Source organism: Mesoplodon bidens (assembly GCF_964165515.1).
Source record: "Mesoplodon bidens genome assembly, chromosome: 8".
NCBI lineage: Eukaryota > Metazoa > Chordata > Mammalia > Artiodactyla > Ziphiidae > Mesoplodon > Mesoplodon bidens.
Window position 1 is genome coordinate 27,236,870 of NC_138165.1, and position 22,833 is coordinate 27,259,702.

Genomic DNA, 22,833 nt, shown 5'->3' on the forward strand with positions numbered 1-22,833 from the left:
CCCACTTTACTACAGTCAAGTGAGGTCTTGATGTGTTGATCTGTAGGCTTGATAGGCAAAACATTTCTGGATAACATGATCTTATCACTTGGTGCTAGAGGTAGTTCAGTGCAAGTACAACATAAATCTGTATATGAAATCCTACTGTCTTTTATCAGCAATAATTTTGAATAAATGTATAAAGATTCTAATTTTTCATTAAGATCCATTTTCTTTCTCAAGCTTCAGAATGTCAAGGCTTTTTCAAACACATATGAACTGTACTCAAAGTAAATTCAAATATTTCTGGAAATGTCAAAGCTATGTGCACTTTTACATTAAAATACTTGCGTTATGTTAGGAAAAAGTTTAATCGAGAGAATAGACTACCTATTTTTATTCAGATACTGTCAGCTACTTCTTGTCTATGTCTTTCATGTGTCCTTGACTTCTTGCCCAAGAGGGATTTATGACTGCTTAAGAAACATATTTGAAATGGCAAATGATTAATTCTAAAGTTATTTGGAGTATGGATATAATATTTGGTTAATTTCATTTAAAGTCAGTTCAGTTTTTGAAATGATAGGAACAAAATAGGAATGATATTGTGGGACTTCCCTGGTGGCACAGTGGTTAAGAATCCGCCTGCCAATGCAGGGGACATGGGTTCAACCCCTGGTCTGGGAGGATCCCACATGCCACGGAGCAACTAAGCCAGTGAGCCACAACTGCTGAGCCCATGTGCCACAACTACTGAAGCCTGTGCACCTAGAGCCCGTGCTCTGCAACAAGAGAAGCCACCTCAGTGAGAAGCCCGTGCACCGCAACTAGAGAAAGCCTGCCTGCAGCAGTGAAGACCCAACACAGCCAAAAATAAATAAATTAATTAATTTTTTAAAAACTTAAAAAAAAAAAAAAGAAATGATATTGTGAAACTACTAAATTACTTTAATATATTAAAATTTTAGCAAAGTGTTAGCCTAGGAGATCCAAAACTTTTTTTTAAATTGCTTTTTATCGTTTTTAGTGTAAACATGAAAGTCATTTTGGTTAGCAGAAAGAGAAGGTCTCAATAAGGCCACTTAACCTTTTCCTATTTCTAGCTGTATGTGTTACTTTAGGCCATGTTTCCCTTTTTTTTTTTTTTTTTGTCTGTTTAAACATTATTATCCAGTCAATTAAAATAAATGTTGGAAGCAATGAAGTTATTTAAAATAAACAGCTCAGTCTTCTTTTAAAAAATACTTTTTGGTTTAAACGTTATCACCTGTTTTTGAGGTACCTGCTTTTCTTTGTTAACATAATACCTAAAATGTTTTAGTCTCTTGACTGACTGAGTAGATTCTAGTTTCAGTTCTAAATTCCCTCTTCTGTTTTGTCTGTTCAGGCAGCAGGCTCACTGACATTGCCAAGTAATTGTCTCTAATTTAATGAGTTAATTAGTTAACTGTCTCCTGCAGAAGTCAAGTACTGACTCCTTGTAGGTGAGAAGACTTGTGTTTTTTTCCTCTGAGCTATGCACTTTATCTTTCAGTTAAAATCAAGTTAAAATAGACTAGGAGAGTTGGGGAAAACACTAGCAAAATACCTCAGGGTAAGTGATTCTCCTGGCATCATTTATAACCTAAGATACTGGCAAAGCCTGTTCCAAGTACATGTCAACAAAAGCATTTGTTTTCCTTGTTGGCCACTGTGTCCTTGGTGATTTGTGCTAAGGCTGCCCTATTTCCTGATAGTTTTAAAGTCAAGAATGTTGTGAAATCCTGGTGATTCAGTAAGTGCAGTATACATTCTGTGTGTGTGTGTGTGTGTGTGTGTGTTTGTGTTCTGTGTATATAGTGGTGATAGTCCTGGCAATCAAATTCAGGTATTAGTATTAGATATTAGACACCTCTGTGACAAAAGAAATGAACAGTTAGTTGCTGTATTTTGTTAATACTAACTCTGAAATGTTTTCATATTGTTTCTTTTGAAAATTGACATCTGCTGATTAAAGAAAGCAACACTCAAATTGTGAAGTGAGAGAACAAAGATCACCATAACCCATCTCTTGTATTTTCTTATTTTATATTTAGTTCTTAATTCTTTTAAATTTCTCGTAAAAGTTGGCCCAGGATTCTTTGTCAAAGAATATGAACATTTCTTTGGTTCTTTATATATGACATGTATGTATATTTGTGTGTATGTACATATATATTGCTAAATCACTTTTTAAAATTTTATTTATTTATTTATTTATGGCTGTGTTGGGTCTTCACTGCTGCTCACAGGCTTTCTCTAGTTGCAGTGAGCGGGGGCTACTCTTTGTTGCGGTGCATGGGCTTCTCATTGTTGTGGCTTCTCTTGTTGTGGAGCACGGGCTCTAGGTGCACAGGCTTCAGTAGCTGTGGCACGTGGGCTCAGTAGTTGTGGCTCGCAGGCTCTAGAGCGTAAGCTTAGTAGTTGTGGCACATGGGCTTAGTTGCTCCACAGCATGTGGGATCTTCCTGGGCTAGGGCTCGAACCCGTGTCCCCTGTATTGGCAGGTGGATTCTTAACCACTGTGCCACCAGGGAAGCCCTAAATCACTTTTTAAAAGGCCTGAATTTGAAAAAGCAAGGTGTATAGAACAATGTAAACAGTATGTTATCATTTGTGTAAAAAAGAAATGGATAAGAATATTCATACATACATATTTGTATGTATATATATTGGCACATATATATATATCTTATATATAAAATTTACTTGTTTATGCACAAAACATCTCTGGAAGTATATGCAAGAAATTGATTGCCCCTGGAGTGAGGAATTGAGTGACTGGGGACAGAGGTGGGAGGAAGACTTTTCACTGTATATCCTTTTGAATTTTGAATGGTATGAACTGACAATATTAAAATCATAAATAAAACAAAAAGCCGCTAGCAGTGGGTGAAAGGTCCCCATTGTTTTTCATTTTCACTCCCGTTGCCTTGGTTCAGGCCTCAGTCTCTTTTACCTGGATCATTGCAGTAGCCACTGCTTGGTCTCCCTGCCCCCAGTCAGTTTCTCTCTTCTCTAGTCCATCTTTTACTTTGCCTCCAGAGAGAGCACAGGTCAGATCATGTCTCTCTCCTGTCGTAAAATTTTCAGTGGCTTCCCATGGCCAGGATAAAGTACAGACTATTCAGTTTAGCATTCCAAGTCTTCCACTATCTGGTCTTAAACTGCCTTTCAGCTTCACTTTCTTCTACATATCTTTGTATACCCTCTCTTTGTTACCATTTCTTTCCCCAACTAACTCCTCCTCCCCCCAAAAAGAAATAAATATATTTTAAAAATTTCTGTATTTGTTTGCTTTTTTTTTTTTAAGCCTGAAATACCCTTTCTCTCCATTTGCAGTTGAAATTAAATTTTACTTTCAAGGCCTATTCTAAACATTATTTTCTTTTCCCTCCCACCAATCCCTTCCCACCTATCCGCAAAATGAATCATTATTTTTGGTTCCCAGTGTATGTTTCTCATACCTTTGGCACTCATTCTAGTTAGTTGTTGACATGTCAGTCTCTTAAAATTCTATTTTTATACTTCCTTGTATTGATCCCTCTTTCCAGTTGCAGTAGTCTCCTTGACATTGTGCCTTTCCCCACTCCTGCCTGTCCTTAACTCTGGTGGTTTTCGTATCTTGGTAAACATGTCAGGGTACACATGTCAATGTATAGCATAACAATGTTATGCTGTACATTGAAGAACTTCAAGGAGGAGAAGAAGCAGTTGACTAGAATTAGTAGAATCCACTCACTATCACTATCAATGCCATTCAGTTTATTTTTTCTTTATCCTGTGTTTGCATGTGTATTGTTTTAAAATTCAAAGATTATTTAGTTTTCATTTTACAGATGCGTGTTTTATCTAGAGGCCTGGGAGGAGAATGGCATCGTTGAAGGACTCACAGCGAGTTAGTGGTAGAGCCAGGATATAAACCCAGGACCCTTTCAGGAATGACTTTTATAGCATGTAGACAGAACATGACTTTATTTTGGGGTGATATTAGTGAGGTGCTTTTGGTAGTACCAGCTAGTAAAAACGTGTCCACCTTTGGGCTGCTTCTTGTGCAGGCTGATAGAGCATTTGTTGTGATAGCCTTTATGGTATTTTTCAGAGTACAACAAAGGAAACATTTAAAAATTTAACTCTCTCCTTATTGAAAGAGCTAGTGGCTTGGTTTAGACAGATTCACAAATGAGGACATTTGAAATGCTTAACCAAAAAGCAGACCAACCGTCCTTTGCTCTTGTCCTTCTTATCTTCATCTTGTTTCCTAGAAGCAACCTCTTGTAACTTTTCTAGCTATTCATTTTGATATTTCCCTTCATATTTCTATTCTTTTTTTTTTTTTTTTGCAGTACACGGGCCTCTCACTGTTGTGGCCTCTCCCGTTGCGGAGCACAGGCTCCGGACACGCAGGCTCAGCGGCCATGGCTCACGGGCCCAGCTGCTCTGCGGCATGTGGGATCTTCCTGGACCGGGGCACGAACCCGTGTCCCCTGCATCAGCAGGCGGACTCTCAACCACTGTGCCACCAGGAAAGCCCCATATTTCTATACTGCTGTTTCTAGACACTATTGACTTTCTTTTATAGCAGTTGAGGACTTAGCTTCTTTATACTACTTCCTCCCCCATTCTTCTCCCTCCATTCTTATGAGCATATTTGTAATTGTTATTAAATTAATGTTTGGTATCTACATTATTATGACTAAGTTCTGTTTATTTTCAGCCAAGTCATGTATTATAATATTTTCTATTTTTATACAAAAGAAGTACTTATTTATAATTTACTTTTTTTATAGAGTTAAAAATTACCTAACTTTTCATTTACTTAGTGATTTGTGTACCTAGTACTAATTCATTAACAAATGTTTACTGAGTGTCTTCCATGTGCCAGGTATTTTTCTTGGTGCTTGGGGATACATCAGTGAACAAACTAGACAAAAATTCCTTCTTTTGTGTTATTTACAGTCTAGTTGGGAGATACAGTGAACATAATAAAGAAGTAAAATATATAGTATGTTAGAAGGTGATAGGTGCCAGGGGGAAAAAAAGCAGGGCACCCTAGGGGAATTGGGAACATGATATAGGCATGGGTGGTGATGCGAAATAGGCTGATGAAGAGTAGGTCTCATTGGGAGGAGGGCATTTGCGTAAAGCTTTAAGCTCCTCCCTGTTATTTTCCACATACCAAATGCCTTGGGTACCCTGACATTCCAGTTTCCCCAGTGGCTTGCCCTCTTGGAGCCCTCTGTCTGCCCCAGCCAGGAATGGCACTCCAGAGACCTGCAGCACAAATGTTGTACTGGGATTTCCCTTGGCCACTTTACGGGGTTTGATTATCTGTTTCCTGGATCCCCTGTCTTTCTCTTACTTGGTCCATGCTCTCTTTTTGATGGAGCGAATTATCTTGTAGCTTCCTGAGAAAGGGTACATAAAGGGAGAAAAAAAATCTTGAGAACCTGGCTATCTCAAAGTACTTTTAACCTACTCTTACAATTGGTTGAAAGTTTGACTCAGTTTAGAATTCTAGGTGAGAAATCATTTCTCTTAGAATTTTCAGTGCCTTACTGCAATGTCTTCAAGCTTCTACTGTTTCTGTTGGGAAACACTGAGGCGCATGATTCATAATTCTTTATATATGACCTGTTTTTTCTCTCTGAAAACTTTTAAGATTTTCTCTTTATCCTGATGTTCTGCAATTTTATGATGATGGGCCAGGCTCTGGTGTGGGTTTTTGTTTTGTTTGTTTGAATTTATTGTGCTTGGCACTAGTGGGCCCTCGTATTCCTCAATTCTGACAAATTTTCTGATGTTACTACTTTGATAGTTGACTGAAGTAGCTAAATTGATCAACTACAACCCAAAGATGAAGGCTTTGGTTGTTCATGTTTGGTCACACCATAGTACATAAAACCCTGAATGTATAAAGAGGCATTTATATGATAGGCAGGTATTATTATTATTTTATTCACTAAAATTATTGACGTAAAAGGCAGAATGTTTTTGTTTTTCCTCGCTCCTGGAACTTAGAATGAGTACCTATGATGGCAGGTCTTGTTTGCTATGCTGTTGTCATTCAAGGTTTGGCAGGTTGTGTCCCCATCCCCCCCCCCCCCCGACTCTTGCAGGCAGGAAGTCTCCAGATGTTATCTTCTCACTTTCCATCTTGCTCACTTGGCTGCCGTTTCAGCTTTCTTCGTCTTTCTCATATTTTTTCATATATATCTATACATACATTTGATTGACATAAAAGTCATTACATAAAATTTACCATTTGAAAGTATGCAAGTCAGTGTTTTTTAGTGTATTTACAATGTTGTATGACTATCACCACTATCTAATTCCAGACCATTTTTATCAACCCCAAAGAAAAACCCCCTACGTAAAGTGGTTACTCTCCATTCACCCCTCCTCCTAGTTCCTGGCAACTACTCTTTTCTCTGAAGCTCTGAATTTGCCTGTTGTGGACATTTCATATAAATGGGATCATGTGGTATGTGGCCTTTTGTGTGGTTTCTTTACCTTACAGTGTTTTCAAGGTTCATCCATATTGTAGCATGTATCAGTACCTTACTGACGTTCTTAACTCAGGCTCTGGGTGTTTGTTTTTTGACCATCCAGAGAAAAATCTGCATTTGTTATTCTTATTTTGATTATGATACTGGCCTTTAATTTACCTTTTCAGAAAACATTTCTTGGCTACAAAATGATATTGAATACTTTTAAGTATACATTATTTATTTATTTTTTAGTATGCCAGTACTGAGGTCAATGGAGAACATTACATGACCCCGGAAGACTTTGTCCAGCGCTATCTTGGACTGTATAATGATCCAAATAGCAATCCGAAGATTGTGCAGCTCTTGGCAGGAGTAGCTGATCAAACCAAGGATGGGTAAGAACCTTTATGCACTTTTTAAAAAAACTAATGTTCTTCCATATTATATTAAAAAATAGGAAAACCATGAATTTACCCATGACCATCTGGAATTTTAATATTAATAAAACATATCTTTTCTTAGAAGTTTATAAAAACTTATTGGCACTTATTTAGTGCCATTATCAAATATACTAGCATTTCTTTCTTTTTTTTCTTTTTTTGAAAAAAAATTACGTGCAAAAGCCGTATTTTATATTGAATAATCTGAGCAGAATGGTTTTCAGGTAACTGTCTTTCATTCATTCATTCATTCATTCATTCGGTAAATATTGAGTACCTACTATATTTTAGGCAGTGTTCTAAGTACTAGAATTCCATCAGTGAATAAATCACAGAAAACCAATAAACAAAATTTAAAAGTAAATTATGGGGCTTCCCTGGTGGCACAGTGGTTGAGAATCTGCCTGCTAATGCAGGGGACACGGGTTCGAGCCCTGGTCTGGGAGGATCCCACATGCCGCGGAGCGACTAGGCTCGTGAGCCACAACTACTGAGCCTGCGCGTCTGGAGCCTGTGCTCCACAACAAGAGAGGCCACAATAGTGAGAGGCCCGCGCACCGCAATGAAGAGTGGCCCCCGCTTGCCACAACTAGAGAAAGCCCTCACACAGAAACGAAGACCCAACACAGCAAAAGTAAATAAATAAATTAATAAACTCCTACCCCCAACATCTTCAAAATAATAATAATAAAAAAGAACTGTTAGTTGAAAATTGGTTAAGTTAAGGAATCACAAGAAAAGTATATATGCCTTAAAAAACGATTAAAAAAAACTAAATTATAACATTAGGTGGTTATAACTGCTATGAAGAAAAATAAATCAGGGAAGAATTTAGAGAGTGGTATTTATTCATTTATCTGTGTACTCATTTATCTGACAAATATTTATTGAACAACCACCATTTGCCAGGCACTGTTGGACATTAGAAATACAAACAAATTAAATGAGGTTCCTGACCATAAGAAGAAGCTCATGGCTTAGTGAGAAAGAGGATCAGTAAACAAAGAAAAAAAAGTAATACTTTGGGAATAAGGTGTTATAGTAGAACCATATGAAACATACAAAGGACACCCAAGAAAGCATGGTTAACTATGTTTTCTGTGGTCAGGAGAGCATCTTAGAAGAAGTGAAATCTGGCAAGACAAAAAGGAGCTTGCTAGTGGTTGGACAAATAGGGAGGAGAATTCCAGGAAAGGGAACAACAGTGGCATGAAACGTCAAGGGCCACTTGCATGTCTCTGCTACGTACACATTGAGGAGGTTGTGTTATAAGTACTTCGGTGCGGCTGTGGCATTACTTTGTTGTTGTCAGAGTAGCGGTTGGAGTGCAGCTGGGGAACCTCATGTGCTAAGCTTTGTATCCTGTAGGCTTGTGACTCTCAGACTTGGAGGTATTTTTAGCCTGGCAGTGTATACATGTGTGCAGTCACAGAAGTTACAAGGTGCATCTTACTAGAGTGTCAGTTTACTCAAATCAAGGGGAAACAGCATTTTTATATTAAAATCAAGTATGACTGTATTATGGAGGGAATGGAATATTTATATGCCTTGCTTTGTGAGCTCTAAGCTACAGCCCCAGGCCTCCAAGGGCCCAGTTTCTTTTTCCTACCTGTAGAGGTGCTTGTGTGAAAAACTTTGAAAAACTAGGCAAAACTAGTTTTAAGTCTTTAAACCTTATTTCTGTTATTACAAATACGATCAGATTTTAGAAAAATGGAAGGTTAGAGTAGGACAAGACTTGTGTGCAGTGAAATTCGTTTAGAAGGCTGTTGTATAGTTAAAGTAGAAGTGTTGGCTTCTAAGTTCTTTGAATCCTGGATTATTGTATTCATTTGTATTTTCTCACAGAATCTAGCACAGTGCATGAAATTTACTATGAGTACTTTATATCTTGGAAAGATTTTGTATAATTTATCAATGGCAGATATCGGGGAACTTGTATACATTTTGTGCCCTGTCTCTTAAAAAAAGTCAAATGAACTGCTGAGTTACTGTGGACCATTCAGTCATTGGGTCTCTCAATAGTGATTAGACAATAAGGCATATAATAATTAATCATATTTAATCAGAATTCCTTCTTCAAATTTATTAAAGCTCTTTTAGAAACTTTCATTAGAGTATTTATTGTCATTAATTTGGCCTGAGACTTGCTTTCAGATATCCATATCTTTTCAGATGCTTCCTTTTGTGACCGTCTGCTCTGATCCATCCTACTTGTCTATCTTATTTGAAGCTTCATGTGGTCCTGCCAGAATCAGTTGTGTTGTTAAAGTGTGGTCAAGTGGAATCAAGTGTTTAAGTTGCCAGAGTAGGATAAATCAAAAATGGGTTTGGCTAGTAAAGAATCTAATACTGTTGAATAGTGTTTACTTAAAAAAAAAAACCGAAAACTGTTTCTCTTTTGAAAAGGTAAATCTGTTCTATTTCAAATTTTAAAAACATCTTAAACTTCCTTTTTCCCCTCTCTCCTTGGAATAAATCAGATTGAGCTTGGGTAGGAAATCTGATTCATAGAGTTAGGTCATAAAAATTATAAATATATGTTTATGAAACATATAGATTATTTCTAAAAGCAGAGAAAGGTGGGATTTTCTAGAAACAGTGATTCTTTGTTCTTTTTTAAATTAATTAATTAATTAATTTTTTGGCTGCGTTGGGTCTTCGTTGCTGCGCATGGGCTTTTTCTAGTTGCAGCGAGTGAGGGCTACTCTTTGTTGCGGTGTGCCGGCTTCTCATTGTGGTGGCTTCTTTTGTTGCGGAGCACGGGCTCTAGGTGCGCGGGCTTCAGTTGTTGCAGCACACAGGCTCAGTAGTTGTGGCTTATGGGCTCTAGAGCGCAGGCTCAGTAGTTGTGGCACACAGGCTTAGTTGCTCTGCAGTATGTGGGATCTTCCCAGGCCAGGGCTCGAACCCGTGTCCCCTGCATCGGCAGGCGGATTCTTATCCACTGCGGCACCAGGGAAGCCCTAGAAACACAGTGATTCTTAACCTCCCATTCTTGGATAGTCTTCAGAGTTTCCTGAACTTGCTGAAATATAATGCAAAATGAGTGAATTTGTATCTGCATTTTTCTGGGGAGAAATCACAGGTTTTTCCAAAGGGTCTATGACTTCAAAAGTTATGAAGAACCTAGGGGCAAGATGGAAATAAAGACACAGACCTACTAGAGAATGGACTTGAGGATACGGGGAGGGGAAAGGGTAAGCTGGGACAAAGTGAGAGAGTGGCATGGACATATATACACTACCAAACATAAAATAGCTAGCTAGTGGCAAGCAGCCGCATAGCACAGGGAGATCAGCTTGGTGCTTTGTGACCACCTAGAGGGGTGGGATAGGGAGGGTGGGAGGGAGGGAGGGAGACACAAGAGGGAAGAGATATGGGAACATATGTATATGTATAACTGATTCACTTTGTTAAAAAGCAGAAACTAACATACCATTGTAAAGCAATTATACTCCAATAAAGATGTTAAAAAAAGTTAAATATCATTGTTAAAGTTTCTTTAATACATTTAAGAAAATCAGAGGCTTTGATAATGTTTAACTTATTCCAAGTAGCCAACCCTTCCTCATTTAACGTTTAAAGAAAATGAGCTCCAGAGAGGTTGATTGACTTCCCCAATAACACAAGATTAAGGTCTCTTAATTAAAAAAAACTATCTTTTCCCCATTGTTCTGTTTCCCACCCCTTTACCCAGGGCAATGATGAAAAGTTAGAATAGTTCAGTTGGTCCGTCTTTCTTCCAGCTCCAAGAGGTATTCCTTGATTCTATTATACTTTTTTTTGATGATGAGTCCTATAGATATATAACTTGAAACAGAATCACATAATATTGTTTATAATTACCCCAGACCAAATCTCAGTTAATAGAACTAGCATAAACAAGTTTGAGTGACTTAGTTAAGGGTATCGGAAAAGGCGGTTTGGGAGTGGTCCAATGTGGCCCCATGCTCTGCCCTTACCCTCCATGTTTTCTTAGCACGTAAACTGCCCCCTTTCTCTTCTTCCCCGCTCCCTTTCCTCCAACAGATAGTAAAATAAGCAGGAGTGTTTTGATACAGGTGCTTGCTATGGAGAGCCATGTAGAAACAGCATTGTATAGTATAAATTGCATGATGGGCTGTCTAAAAGTAAAAGCCATTAGCCAAGCATTATTTGTGAGATTGTGGCTTAAACTTTGAAGTTCTGGCTGTATAATGAAAAGCAAAATGATTTTGTGCATTAATTGCAGATCTCAGGGACCACTATTGTGTGATTTACTCTGAAATATTTAGACAGTTTCTTGTTTGAAACTGTAACTTCTAGAACCATAGTTTCTGTATTTAGCTCTAGTCAGAATTTCATCAGGAGGCCCTATTCTCCTATAATGGGGAAAACTCTAGTTTTCCTTCCTTTCTTTTTCACCAGTGTTTTCCTTTAATATTCTACATGCATATAGAAAAACGTTTAATGAAGAAATCTTGGTTGTTTTAAAAATTACAAAATTATCATATTAATATTTTGAAATTTTATTAGTTTCCGTTCAGTAAATTAAAAAGGAACTCTAGGAAAATTTTAAAACACATCAAATTAATAAAATATATTATTTCAAAGTTATAAAATGAATACATGTTCTTTGAAAAAAGTCAAACAGCAGGTAGGGTAAAAAGTGAAGGTGCCCCCTCATCCTCGTTAAAAGAAGACAAACTATGGGCTCCCCTGGTGGCACAGTGGTTAAGAATCCGCCTGCCAATGCTGGGGATATGGGTTCGAGCCGTGGTCCGGGAAGATCCCACATGCTGTGGAGCAACTAAGCCCATGCGCCACAACTACCGAACCTGCGCTCTAGAGCCCAAGAGCCACAACTACTGAAGCCCACGTGCCTAGAGCCCGTGCTCCACTACAAGAGAAGCCTCCGCAATGAGAAGCCCGTGTGCCACAACGAAGACAACAGCAACTAGAGAAAAGTCCACGCGCAGCAAAGAAGACCCAACGCAGCCAAAAATAAATTTAAAAGGAAAGAAAACAAAACAAACTATTTATCAAAGTGTGGAGTAAGCAACGGTTTCTTCACTCCACAGTTAGTGGCTTGTGGTTTGCCTTTGTTCTGCTGAAGTCTTGATCAGGTTCTTTTATAGATAGGAGAATCCATGGCAGAATAAAGGAAAAAGAGCTTTAAAAATTATTCTGGAACATGTTTGCTTTATCTTGCCAAATAAGCAGACTGTTTCTTGCTTTCTGAAAAGTATTGTTACATTACAATGTGGTATAAAATGCCTGTGGGCTAAAAATAGATAAGGAGCATATCAGAAAGAATAAGTGGCCTATCCCCACTCCCCATTTCCTCCCAATATTTTATTATGAAAAATTTCAAACATTCAGGAAAGTTGAAAGAATTTTACAGTGAACACCCCATATACCCACCACATGTATTCTACCATTAATATCTTTCTCTACTTCTTTTCATGCGTCTGTCCATCTATCTTTACATCAGTCCGTCTTATTTTTTTTACACATTTCAAGTAAATTGCGGACATTGATACACTTCTTAAATATTTCAGCATGCATATTATTAACTAGATTTTAGTATTTGTTTTGAGGTTTTTTTTCTTTAGATGTAACATTTACACACAGTGAAAAATATAAATATTAAAGGTACATTTCCTGAGTTTTGACAAACGTGCACACCTGGGAAACCCCATGTGACTTATTATTTTTTATTGTATTAAAATATATATAACATAAAATTTACCATTTTAGCCATTTTTAAGTGTACAGTGCAGTGGCATTAAGTACATTCACATTGTTGTGCTATCCATACTGAAACTCCATACCCATTAAACAAGTCCCCATTCTCCCCCAACACCCAGTTCCTGGTAACCACTATTCTACTTTCTGTCTCTATGAATTTGTTCTAGGTACTTCATATCAGTGGGACAATACAATATTTGCTCTTTTGCATCTGGCTTATTTCACTTAGCATAATGTTTTAAAGATTCATTCACGTTTCAGGATGTATCAGAATTTCATTCCTTTTTAAGGCTGAATAATACAAAATGACTTATTTTTAAGTTGCTTTTGTGTTTCTAAATTGACTTTTCTTTAAGTAAATCACTGTATAACAAAGGTAACTCTGAGTGTTGAGGGTTGGCTGAGTATTATAATAATGTTCTACTTGCTATAGATACCAGATACCCTTTCTATTTTTCAACTATAACTTTAAATTTGGGGTTGGGGGGCAGGATGGTGAACACTGGATTGAAGGCAGGAGTTGAGTCTTTGACGCAGCCCACTGGGTTGCTGAATGTCTTTGAACAGATCACTTCTTCAGATTTTCTAAGGGTCCTTCTGACTCTAAATTTCATGAATATATGATTTGCCTTTTTGAATATACTGGTAGATAAAAATGTAGATATTTAATAAAGTCCATAGAATTTATATTTTAAACAAAGTGGCACTTAGTTGGAAATCTACGCTGCAAGAGTCTCATATCTGCAGGGGCAGGTGTAGATAACTGGCAGGCCCTGGTCTCTCTGAAGAAGGCAGCTTCTGCTAGGCTCCAGGAAGCTGGTGCTACTTGGAACCAGAAACCTGTTGCCCAGGTTCATAATTTATCAAGAGAAACCAGAAAACTGGATATTTATGTGAAATCTTAGGATTTCCTAATGTTGGCACAAACCTAACTAAAAAAATAATGCTTTACATGCTAAAGAAAACATATGGGTGGGCCAAATTCAGTCTGCTAGCCAACTGTTTATGACCTTTGTTAGTTAAGGAAAAGGTCTTTGAAGTCTTCTCATAAATACAGAAAGTTTTACTACTGAGCATGAAATATGCTTTAAAGCTACATATTCTGTATTTCAGGGTAATTGTATTTTTGATGTCTAATTCCTGAGACTTGTTTTGGAAAAACCAAGATGCTGGGCATTGTTCTTCCCTCCTATAATCAGCCTAGCTACTTTTAATTTTTATTTTTAAAATTAATGTTATGAGAAGAAGAAATAATGCTAATTCTTTATTATAAATATAAAAATTTCAAATGTTTCTGAATTACATAATGTAGAAAGTGAAAGTCTACTCTAACTCATTTCCTAGATCACTATTGTATTTGTGTTATACATTCTCATTGATCTTTAGTTTTGTTCAGAGCTTAAAACCACATATTGTTCATTGCTTTTTAGGAGTGTGTGCATAGTCATGATGATACCTGATATATTGTTACTTCTTTGTTTTTTTACTACCCTAAAATTTGTGTACTGATCATCATACTTTTGAGTTTTACTATATTTTTTAGTAATGCATAAGGTGTGTTATAACATGTGGCCTGATAAACAGTTTCGATTGTTCCTCCCAGGATTCATTAGGCACTCAAGCTCCTAATTTCACCAAGGATTCTTCAGCGTGGGCACAGTGAGGGCATAGTCTTCAGTGCCCTGAATACTACCACCACAAAGCCTTTCTTTCCCTCAAAAAAGGGCAAAGGCATAGTGTACATCGTTGCTTTAGATATAACGTAATCTGTGTAATTTGAACATACTTAAAAGTGTTTTAAGTAATAGAAGATGTAACTTTGAATGTAAAATATGTCTTAGATGAATGAGGGCATAAAATGAAAAGTAAAATGTAGTCACTTTCTTAATACCATGTTGGAAAACAGGTATCTCTAAGAAGTCATGTATTCTAAATTGGGTTTATTCAAGAAGATTTATGAGTTCCTACCCTGAATCAAGCCTGTGCTCTGACAGGCCTACCTTCTAGCGGGGAATTGGACTTTAAACAATGAGTTACATAATTACTTTAACAAGAATTCTGTGAGGGGCACTAAAAAAGTACAGTACTGCTGTAAGGTGTGAAGGGGATGTGAAGTCATCTGGGGACTTTAAGATGATTCTCTTGAGGAAATGATATTTGAGATGAGCTATGTAAAGACTGGAGTTGGGGCTTCCCTGGTGGAGTAGTGGTTGAGAATCTGCCTGCCAATGCAGGGGACATGGGTTCGAGCCCTGGTCTGGGAAGATCCCACATGCTGCAGAGCAACTGGGCCCGTGAGCCACACAACTACTGAGCCTGTGCGTCTGGAGCCTGTGCTTTGCAACAAGAGAGGCCGCGATAGTGAGAGGCCCACGCACCGCAATGAAGAGTGGCCCCTGCTTGCTGCAACTAGAGAAAGCCCTCACACAGAAACGAAGACCCAACACAGCCATAAATGAATGAATGAATGAATGAATAAATAAATAAATAAATAAATACAGAAAGAAAGAAAGAGAACGAAAGAAAGAAGGAAAGAAAGAAAGGAAGAAAGAAAGACTGGGTGGAAATTAAATGGACAGAAGTTTGGAGATGGTGGGATCATTCCAAGGAAAATGAATTGCTGAATGATGGCCCTGAGTGGAAGGAGCATGTATTGTTTTAGGAGCTTAAAATGAATGGCCTGGAGTGCAGAGAGCAGGGAAGAGATATGGAGAAGTCAGATCCTGTGGGCCTAGAAGCTACATTAAGAATTAGGTCTGTTCCTTTGGATAGGGTGGCTGTAAATGTATTGTCCAAATCAGCCCATTTGAGATACTGTTATATGTATTTCTTGGATATATACTGTCACTTGGATACTAGTCACTATCAGTAGCAGCAACATGGTATGAAATATTTGCAGCAAGATTTGTTGTGGAAGATGACTCTAAACTAGCATATGCCTACTCCATAAGATCACTGAAGGCAATTTCAGTGTAGTTTTGGCCACTGGCTAATTTCACAACCTTGAGTATTATGGGATGAAATAAGTTTTAGTTTTCTTCCCTTTGGTTTTGAATTTTCCTTTAAAAATTTTATTATTGACATTTCAAACATATACAAAACAAAGAGTAGTATAATAAATGCAATATACTCATCGCCCACTTTTTTTTGAGGTTAGTTTGTGCTTTTATTTGCCAGTATAATTTAACCACAGTGGCCTGCAAACCTTTGTGACCTAAAAAGTACATTTTACATCACAATCCAACAAACACACACACATATATAATATGTATACATATATAAAAGTGAAATAAAAGTTTTGCCAAAAATGTCTACCCTGAGTGTTAATTCTTTTTTAAGACCTTTTTTTTTTAACCAAGGATGAACTTCACTGACACATCATAATCACCAAAGTCCCCAGTTCATCTTAGGGTTCACTTTAATGAAGTGAATACACCCACTTTTAATAATGATTAAGATAATTATTAAATTTGTTTCACTTATACCTCCATCCTCTGCAGTATTTTGAAGCAAATTCCAGGTGACATATTTCATCTGTAAATATCTCAGTGTGTATTTCTAGAAGATAAGAAAAATTACCAAAAGCGAAACAAAACCTCCTCAAAAACTTTGATGTCTTAATATCATCAAGCATTTGTGTTGTAACAGTATTTCCATTTCCTGATTTTCTTATAAACTAAAAAAAAAGGTTTTTTTACTTTGCTTTAATCAGAATCCAAATAAGATCTGTATCTTTGTAATTAATTGCTACATCTCTTAGGTCTTTAATGAGGTTCTCCTCCGTATCTTCTTTAAAAGTTCTTTTTTTTTTTCATATACAGAATGTTCACTGTAGTTTCCCACAGTCTGCATTTTTGCTGATTGTGTTTCTGTGGTAATGTTTAATTTGAGATGTTCCTTTGTCCTTTGTATTTTTCTGTAAATTGTTGATTACATCTAAAGCAGTGGTTCTCAGTGGGGCGGGTGCTATTGGCATCTAGTGGGCAGAGGCCAGTGATGCTGGTAATCATGATACAATGCACAGGAGGCCCCCCACAGCAAAGAGTTATCCAGCTTCAAATGGCACGATTGAGGGCCAAGCTTTAGAAACCCTGATCTAGAGACTTGATCAGATTCAGGTTCAATTATTTTCAGTCTAGTCTCTTTCTTCTTGCCATGTTAGAGGCTATTGATCATTACCCAGGTCCATTAATGAGTTAAGGGTTTACAAAATGGTAACATTCTATCATTCCTTCTTTCTTTCTTATCTGGAATACCACTATAAAGAGCCACCTCCCTTCATCAGTTATTTGGTTACCCTGAGCTACAATTCATACTGTAAAGGCAGCTTACCAGCCGATAATATTTTATATTTTATTCCAGGTTGATCTCCTATCAAGAGTTTTTGGCATTTGAATCTGTTTTATGTGCTCCAGATTCCATGTTCATGGTGGCTTTCCAATTGTTTGACAAGAGTGGAAATGGAGAGGTGACATTTGGTAAGAAAAAAAAAAGATTATATGTTTAAGTGAAGTTAGTGAGGCTGGTTCAGTTTTTAATTGCTAAATTTAGTAACTGCATATAGATTGCTGCTTATTTAAGAGCTAGTCAAAAAATGAAGTATTAATTTCCTAAAAAGATTTACATAGATAAAATTAAAATGGCTTTATTTTCTTTTAAGCATTAGACTATTGCAAAAAATTAAGGAATTTAGAAATGTTGTTGCTTCAACTCATTGACTCTCTGACACTTTCACATTCCTAAAGTAGGTGGTGTAAACTTACCTTGTTCTGGGCCAGCCTGGGCAACATTTTTTATGAAACATACTGAACAACATGGATTAATCATCTCATACCTTCAGGAATTTGGGGGTAGAGAGTTCAGAGCTTCTCTGGAGCATCTTTGGAAAATTGCTGCTATGTCATTTTAACACCTAAGAATGGAACTGAAGGAGGGAGTTAAGGCAAGAATAGTTAGCATTCTCTGAACCCCCATTTTAGATTTTTGGTTTTAGACAACAAGGCTAGAATATTAAAGTTGCCATTTGAATTGGATGTGAAAATCAATTTAAATCCTTTGGTAGGCACATAATCTAGCACATTGTGGATGTCTCAAAGCATACAAGCTAGGATTTCTATCTATAGCCATGTATTAGTTTTTTGAAGAGGCTTACTTGCAGAAATTAGTATGTGTTTAGTAAGAGTATCAGCTAATTTTTCCTGCAAGAGGCTTTTCAATAAAAATAATGTAGTGTTATCAAGGACCTAGAGCACTCCTCCCCTTTTTTTTTTTAATATTTGGATTTTTTTTATTGTGGTAAAACAACACCTAACATAAAGCTTAGCATCTTAACCATTTGTAAGCATACAGTTCAATAGTGTTAAGTATATTCACATTGTAATGAAACAGATCTCCAGAACTTTTTCATCTTGTAAAACTGAACTTGAACCCCTTTAGTGGTGTGAGTTGGAATCAATATGTGGTAGAGAAACTCTTGAAAATCAGGCTTCCCCTGAGCCACAGTGCTAAATATTTATTCACTGTAGTGTTGGTTATAAAACAAATATCCTCTAGTTAAACCCAAAGGAAGATGTATCGCTACTATGGTGAGAATGGTGAGAAAGTACAGGTATTTGAAAGGACCAGTGGTGCCTTTGCTGTCATCTTAGTGGGCACATGTTCTAGCTTGGCATTGATTGTTTCCTTCCTTCTGCCCACTGACCCAGTTGTCTTCTGTTATCAGAAGATTTTCCCAAATAAATACCTATGCAGAGCTCTTTAGGTGTCTGTGTTTATCTTGGCATTCTCTCTGCTTTGGAGCAAGCTCTGGCTATTCTGCCTCCTAAAGAATGTTGATTTTCCTCAGAAACACCTAGATTTTATAGTTTAAAGCATAAAGCCTTTATCATCTCATCATTTAGCATTAACCCTGTACTGCTGAGAATGCTGCATTTTCTATTTTCAATAGGTATCACGCATGCTCATATACCTTATTTCCAAATGTGATGCACAGATGCTTGGGAAATAACTTGATATAAATATCTGCCTTAGTGACAGATATGCCCGTGCTTCTGTTGTGTCCATTTCTTAAGAATTAGATTTCCCAAAACCAAATTCTATTTTTTGGGTCCCCTTTACCTTGGTATCATGATTCTTTGTGTCTCCTCCATTTGATTGCTTTTTCCAATTTCTATTTTAAAAATAAGTCACTCGAGTCAGTTTATTCAACAGACTAACAATAGAGACTCATGCCATTGTTGATTAGCAGATTAAAATGTGTAGGAAGTAGCTGAGTGGTTTATACACACATTATTTCATGCAAATGAAAGCTTGTAGTAATTAGACTCCAACTTTAGCATTTTATAGATTTAGCATTTTATAGATCTTTTGTTTTTCCCTCAGACTATGATTTATGAGTTAAAATTTCAAGAAAATATAATTAGGATTAAAATGAGAACAAATCAGTTTTAGTTTTTATAGCACCTGTTATGAACTGAAGAGCATATAAACCCTCCAGAATCCTTCATTCTGCTGCTCCATAATCTAGAGTTAGGAAGATTCTTATGGAATGAGATAAAATTGAGCTCCCTTTCGACATTGTTCCTGTGGTCCCTGGCCAACTGGATGGTTCTCTTGATGGTGCTCACCTATTTGCTGGGGACCTTGACCATTTCCCCTCCCTGCCCTACATCCCTAATTTTGAGGATTCATTTTTAGACAAACATTCTTAACTAAAATGAAAAGAATCATAATGAAGGAGAGAAATTTTAATTTTATATTCTTAAGAAAAGAAGAAAAGCATTGAAACTGTTACAGATGCCATTTAACAAAATTTCTAAGGCCCACTCATTTCAGGCTGTATTCGAGACTACAGAATTTCAACATAAGGAAATAATTAACTTGGAGTTTGTTTTAATAGGATTTTGGATCTGTGATAAAGGTCAGTTTTCATGTTTGTACTCACTTAATAAAATGAATTGTGCTTTTGTATTTATAGACGTATGTTTAGATAAAAGGAAAATTTAGATCCATTCTAACTCTAAATCCTTTTCACCAGGTGGCCATAGTTTGGAGCTTATTTAAAGTATAGATTTTTCTTGTGCACATCAGGAGAGAAAGGTGGGAGAGAATATTGGATGCAAGGTGTAATGGAGTGGGGAAAGACTATTACGCCGTCAGTATATCTCATGGACTATGATGATGATGTTATCTGTGTACTTGTGTATATTCTTATCTATGCTTTTTTCTTAGATATGCTTTTTATACACATCAAATTGTGTACTTAAATTGTGTGTATCTTTGCAAATATTTATATATATCAGTATTGAACAACATTTACTTGAATGCTGGACAAGTTTTTTTTTTTTAAATTAGAGATACCTCTGATCTGGGCAAGAGGACTTACATTGAGACCTTGGTCATCCATTTTAGAATGTACAAGCTCAAGAGAGGATTTTGGAGTTTTTAAAAGAGTGAATAAAATCATTAGTTGTTTCTTCTTTGGTGTTCTTTTAGTAAAACTTCTAATGCATGCTGTGGATGATTACTTAATGGTTTGTATATCTGTTTCTGCCTGGTGGCATGAGCCTTATAGGGGCCATTGCATGACTGGTGTGTGCTAGATATCGTGTAAACTTGCCTTGGTCTCACTGTTGTCCACTAGTGTACTGGATATTCTGCTCAATAGAATTAGATTGAGGTACCCTAGATAACCAGCTATTCTACATTGTGTTGTCAATAGTTGCCATGCATTTGTCCCAAGTTAAAAAAAAAAAAAGCCTATTGCTTTAACAAGGATGTAATCATTCTAAAACCCCAACAACACTCGTACCTATTAACTAATAAATGAATATAAAACATGTTATATATTCTAAATTTTCTATTAAAAATCTCATCAACATTGTGTTCCAAAGTGTTTGCCTGGGAATGGGAACTCTCTGAAGAAAACTTTTCCAGGGGCACATCTTTACCCCAACTGTAGAACCCTCAAAAAGTAGGAATTCCTTTTGATTTTGTACCGTGTTTGACCATCATTATGTATAACAAATAAAAATGTGTTCCATTTGTGCCTCTAAAACAGACTCCTTTTCCCTAAAGGGAATAATAATCTGATTGGGCTGTTTCAGGCATGACCACTGCTATTGTTAAAAAGATTTAGGAGATGGAAGTCTAGATATGAAAAATGTCATATCCTCTCAGTGGAAACAAAGCTATAGACCTGGCATAATATGAAATTCTAATGATAATAAATGCCTAGTTTAACTTGGTAAGAATGAGAGCTTCACTTGGGTGTTCAAATTAAATCAGGAATACTTTTTGAGACTGCTTTCAGATATCGCAGAGAAGGTCACATTAATATTCAAGGCTATAGAGTAGCTTAGAATTTGAGGTAAAAAGAGGACATGGTTTTACTTGTTTTTATGCCATTTGGTGATAGATTGTTGAAGCATCTAACTTCTATAGTAATAGATGCTCTTTAAATGTAAACTCATTTTTCCTGAGAAGTGAACCTTTACATATATTTGGCAGCAGGACTACTCTGTTGACTGATTGTACAGTAGTCCCTTTTGGAGGTAGGTAAAGGGTTAATAGAAATACTTTTCCCTCAGTAAAATAGAAGAGGTCACCCCGGAAACTAATGAGCCACCTGGAAATAGAACCTAGAAGTCTGGCCTGACATGCTGGGTTGGCTGGGACTCCTTCTACAAGCTCCTGTTGTTGATCTTTTTGTTGTTGTTTGTTTTCCTTTTTTTTCTTTTTTAGTTTCTTAGTTGTTCCTCTTCTTTCCCCCCAAGTTTTCCCTCACTGAGAAACTCTTTACTTCTGCAAGTCTTGCCACTGTTTTTGTTCAGTTATACAAAAGGATATTCATTGTTCCTGGTGGGAATCCTTCTAAAAGCCTCTCTGACTTTAAGAACTGTGCAGGTGAAACTCAGCTACTGAGGACATTTTTTTTTCCCTGACAATAAAAATGTTTGATCTCAAGCCTATAAGTTTGAAGGAGTGGCTCCTGCTGGGCTGGAATCCTTGAAATCAGGATGTCGTTGGGCTGATGGTAGGTGGGCTGTGTCACAGGGCTGATGGCTTGTATACCTACAGGAGGAGTTCTCTGGCCACACCGTTGGTACAGCAGCTCCTTCCAGGCTCATTCATGGAACAGGCATGGCGGCAGTCTTGGAGAAGAGTGCCAGCCCCGGTCAGAGGTAATTTTGTACTGCAGAAAGGTGAACAAGACCAGTAGGAAGCTCCCATAAGGACCAGGGGAGGGATGAGGGTGGATGAGATGGGGAGACACAGTGTGGGCTGCTGGGGAAATTAAAACCTCTGTTAAGACATATTTACATAATATATATGCTTCGATGTATTTCATCTAGTACAATCATCATAAGTGACTGATACAGCTAAACTGACTAATGTTATATGTCTGTGAACATTTTTACTTAATCACAGTTGTCACCATTACCTGCCCTCCTGACAAATCATTGTGCTCCTCTCCTTTAAGCAAAGAGAACATAATGGCAGGCTACTTTTGTATCTGGCCCCGATTCCCTTTTCGGAGGAATTATAAATCATCTCTTTCATGAGCCCATGCTCTGCAGGAAGTGAAAAAGTGGTCTTTTGTTTTCTATATGTCAGAAAACAAATGGATTCCTATTTCCCTTAGCAGTGCCAACCTAGTATAAAACACTCGATCATGTTCTTGTTGCCAATAAGATGTGACTATCATATCCCTTTCATCCAAGCCAGAACTGTGGCCACTGAAATAGCACTCCTTGGAGAGCTAAAGACCCTTGTTTGCCACTGGAAAGACGGGATTCTCTCTGGGGGGAAACTTGCTGTGTAGTTTCAGTTAGATATACTGGGTATATTTGAGATTATTGGTGCTCCCTTTCATGTCGTACAGAACCTGATAAAACTGGGTAAGATAAGAAGATCATCAGCTCTTTGGGCTATTGCCTCACACAAGTATAAGCTCTCCAGTTCTGGAGCTTTTGTATAACTTTTTTTTTTTTTTTTTTTTTTAGTAAACATATCCTGGTAAAAGTAAAGTGGTAATTATGAATTTGATTTCAAAACAATATTTGTACTAATTATTTCTGTAAGCTTCCTGATTTAGCCTTAGGCAGTTGGTAGTGGAAATAATAACAGAAGGGAAGTGGAATATCAAGAGGTGCCAAAGTAGGTTTGAAATT

General features: G+C 37.1%; 1 protein-coding gene across 3 annotated transcripts in view; it reads left to right on the forward strand.

The window, feature by feature from the left end:
• SLC25A12 (solute carrier family 25 member 12) overlaps window positions 1-22,833 on the forward strand; it is a 91,534-nt gene that overhangs the window by 12,022 nt on the left and 56,679 nt on the right. For 2 of the 3 annotated variants that reach the window (XM_081243068.1, XM_081243069.1), the window contains exons 3-4: window positions 6,741-6,883; window positions 17,024-17,139. In XM_081243068.1, the coding sequence (XP_081099194.1) occupies window positions 6,741-6,883; window positions 17,024-17,139 (259 nt within the window). Of the gene's footprint in view, window positions 1-6,740; window positions 6,884-17,023; window positions 17,140-21,739; window positions 21,844-22,833 lie in introns of those variants that run through there. The other variant, XM_081243070.1, reaches the window with a different exon arrangement.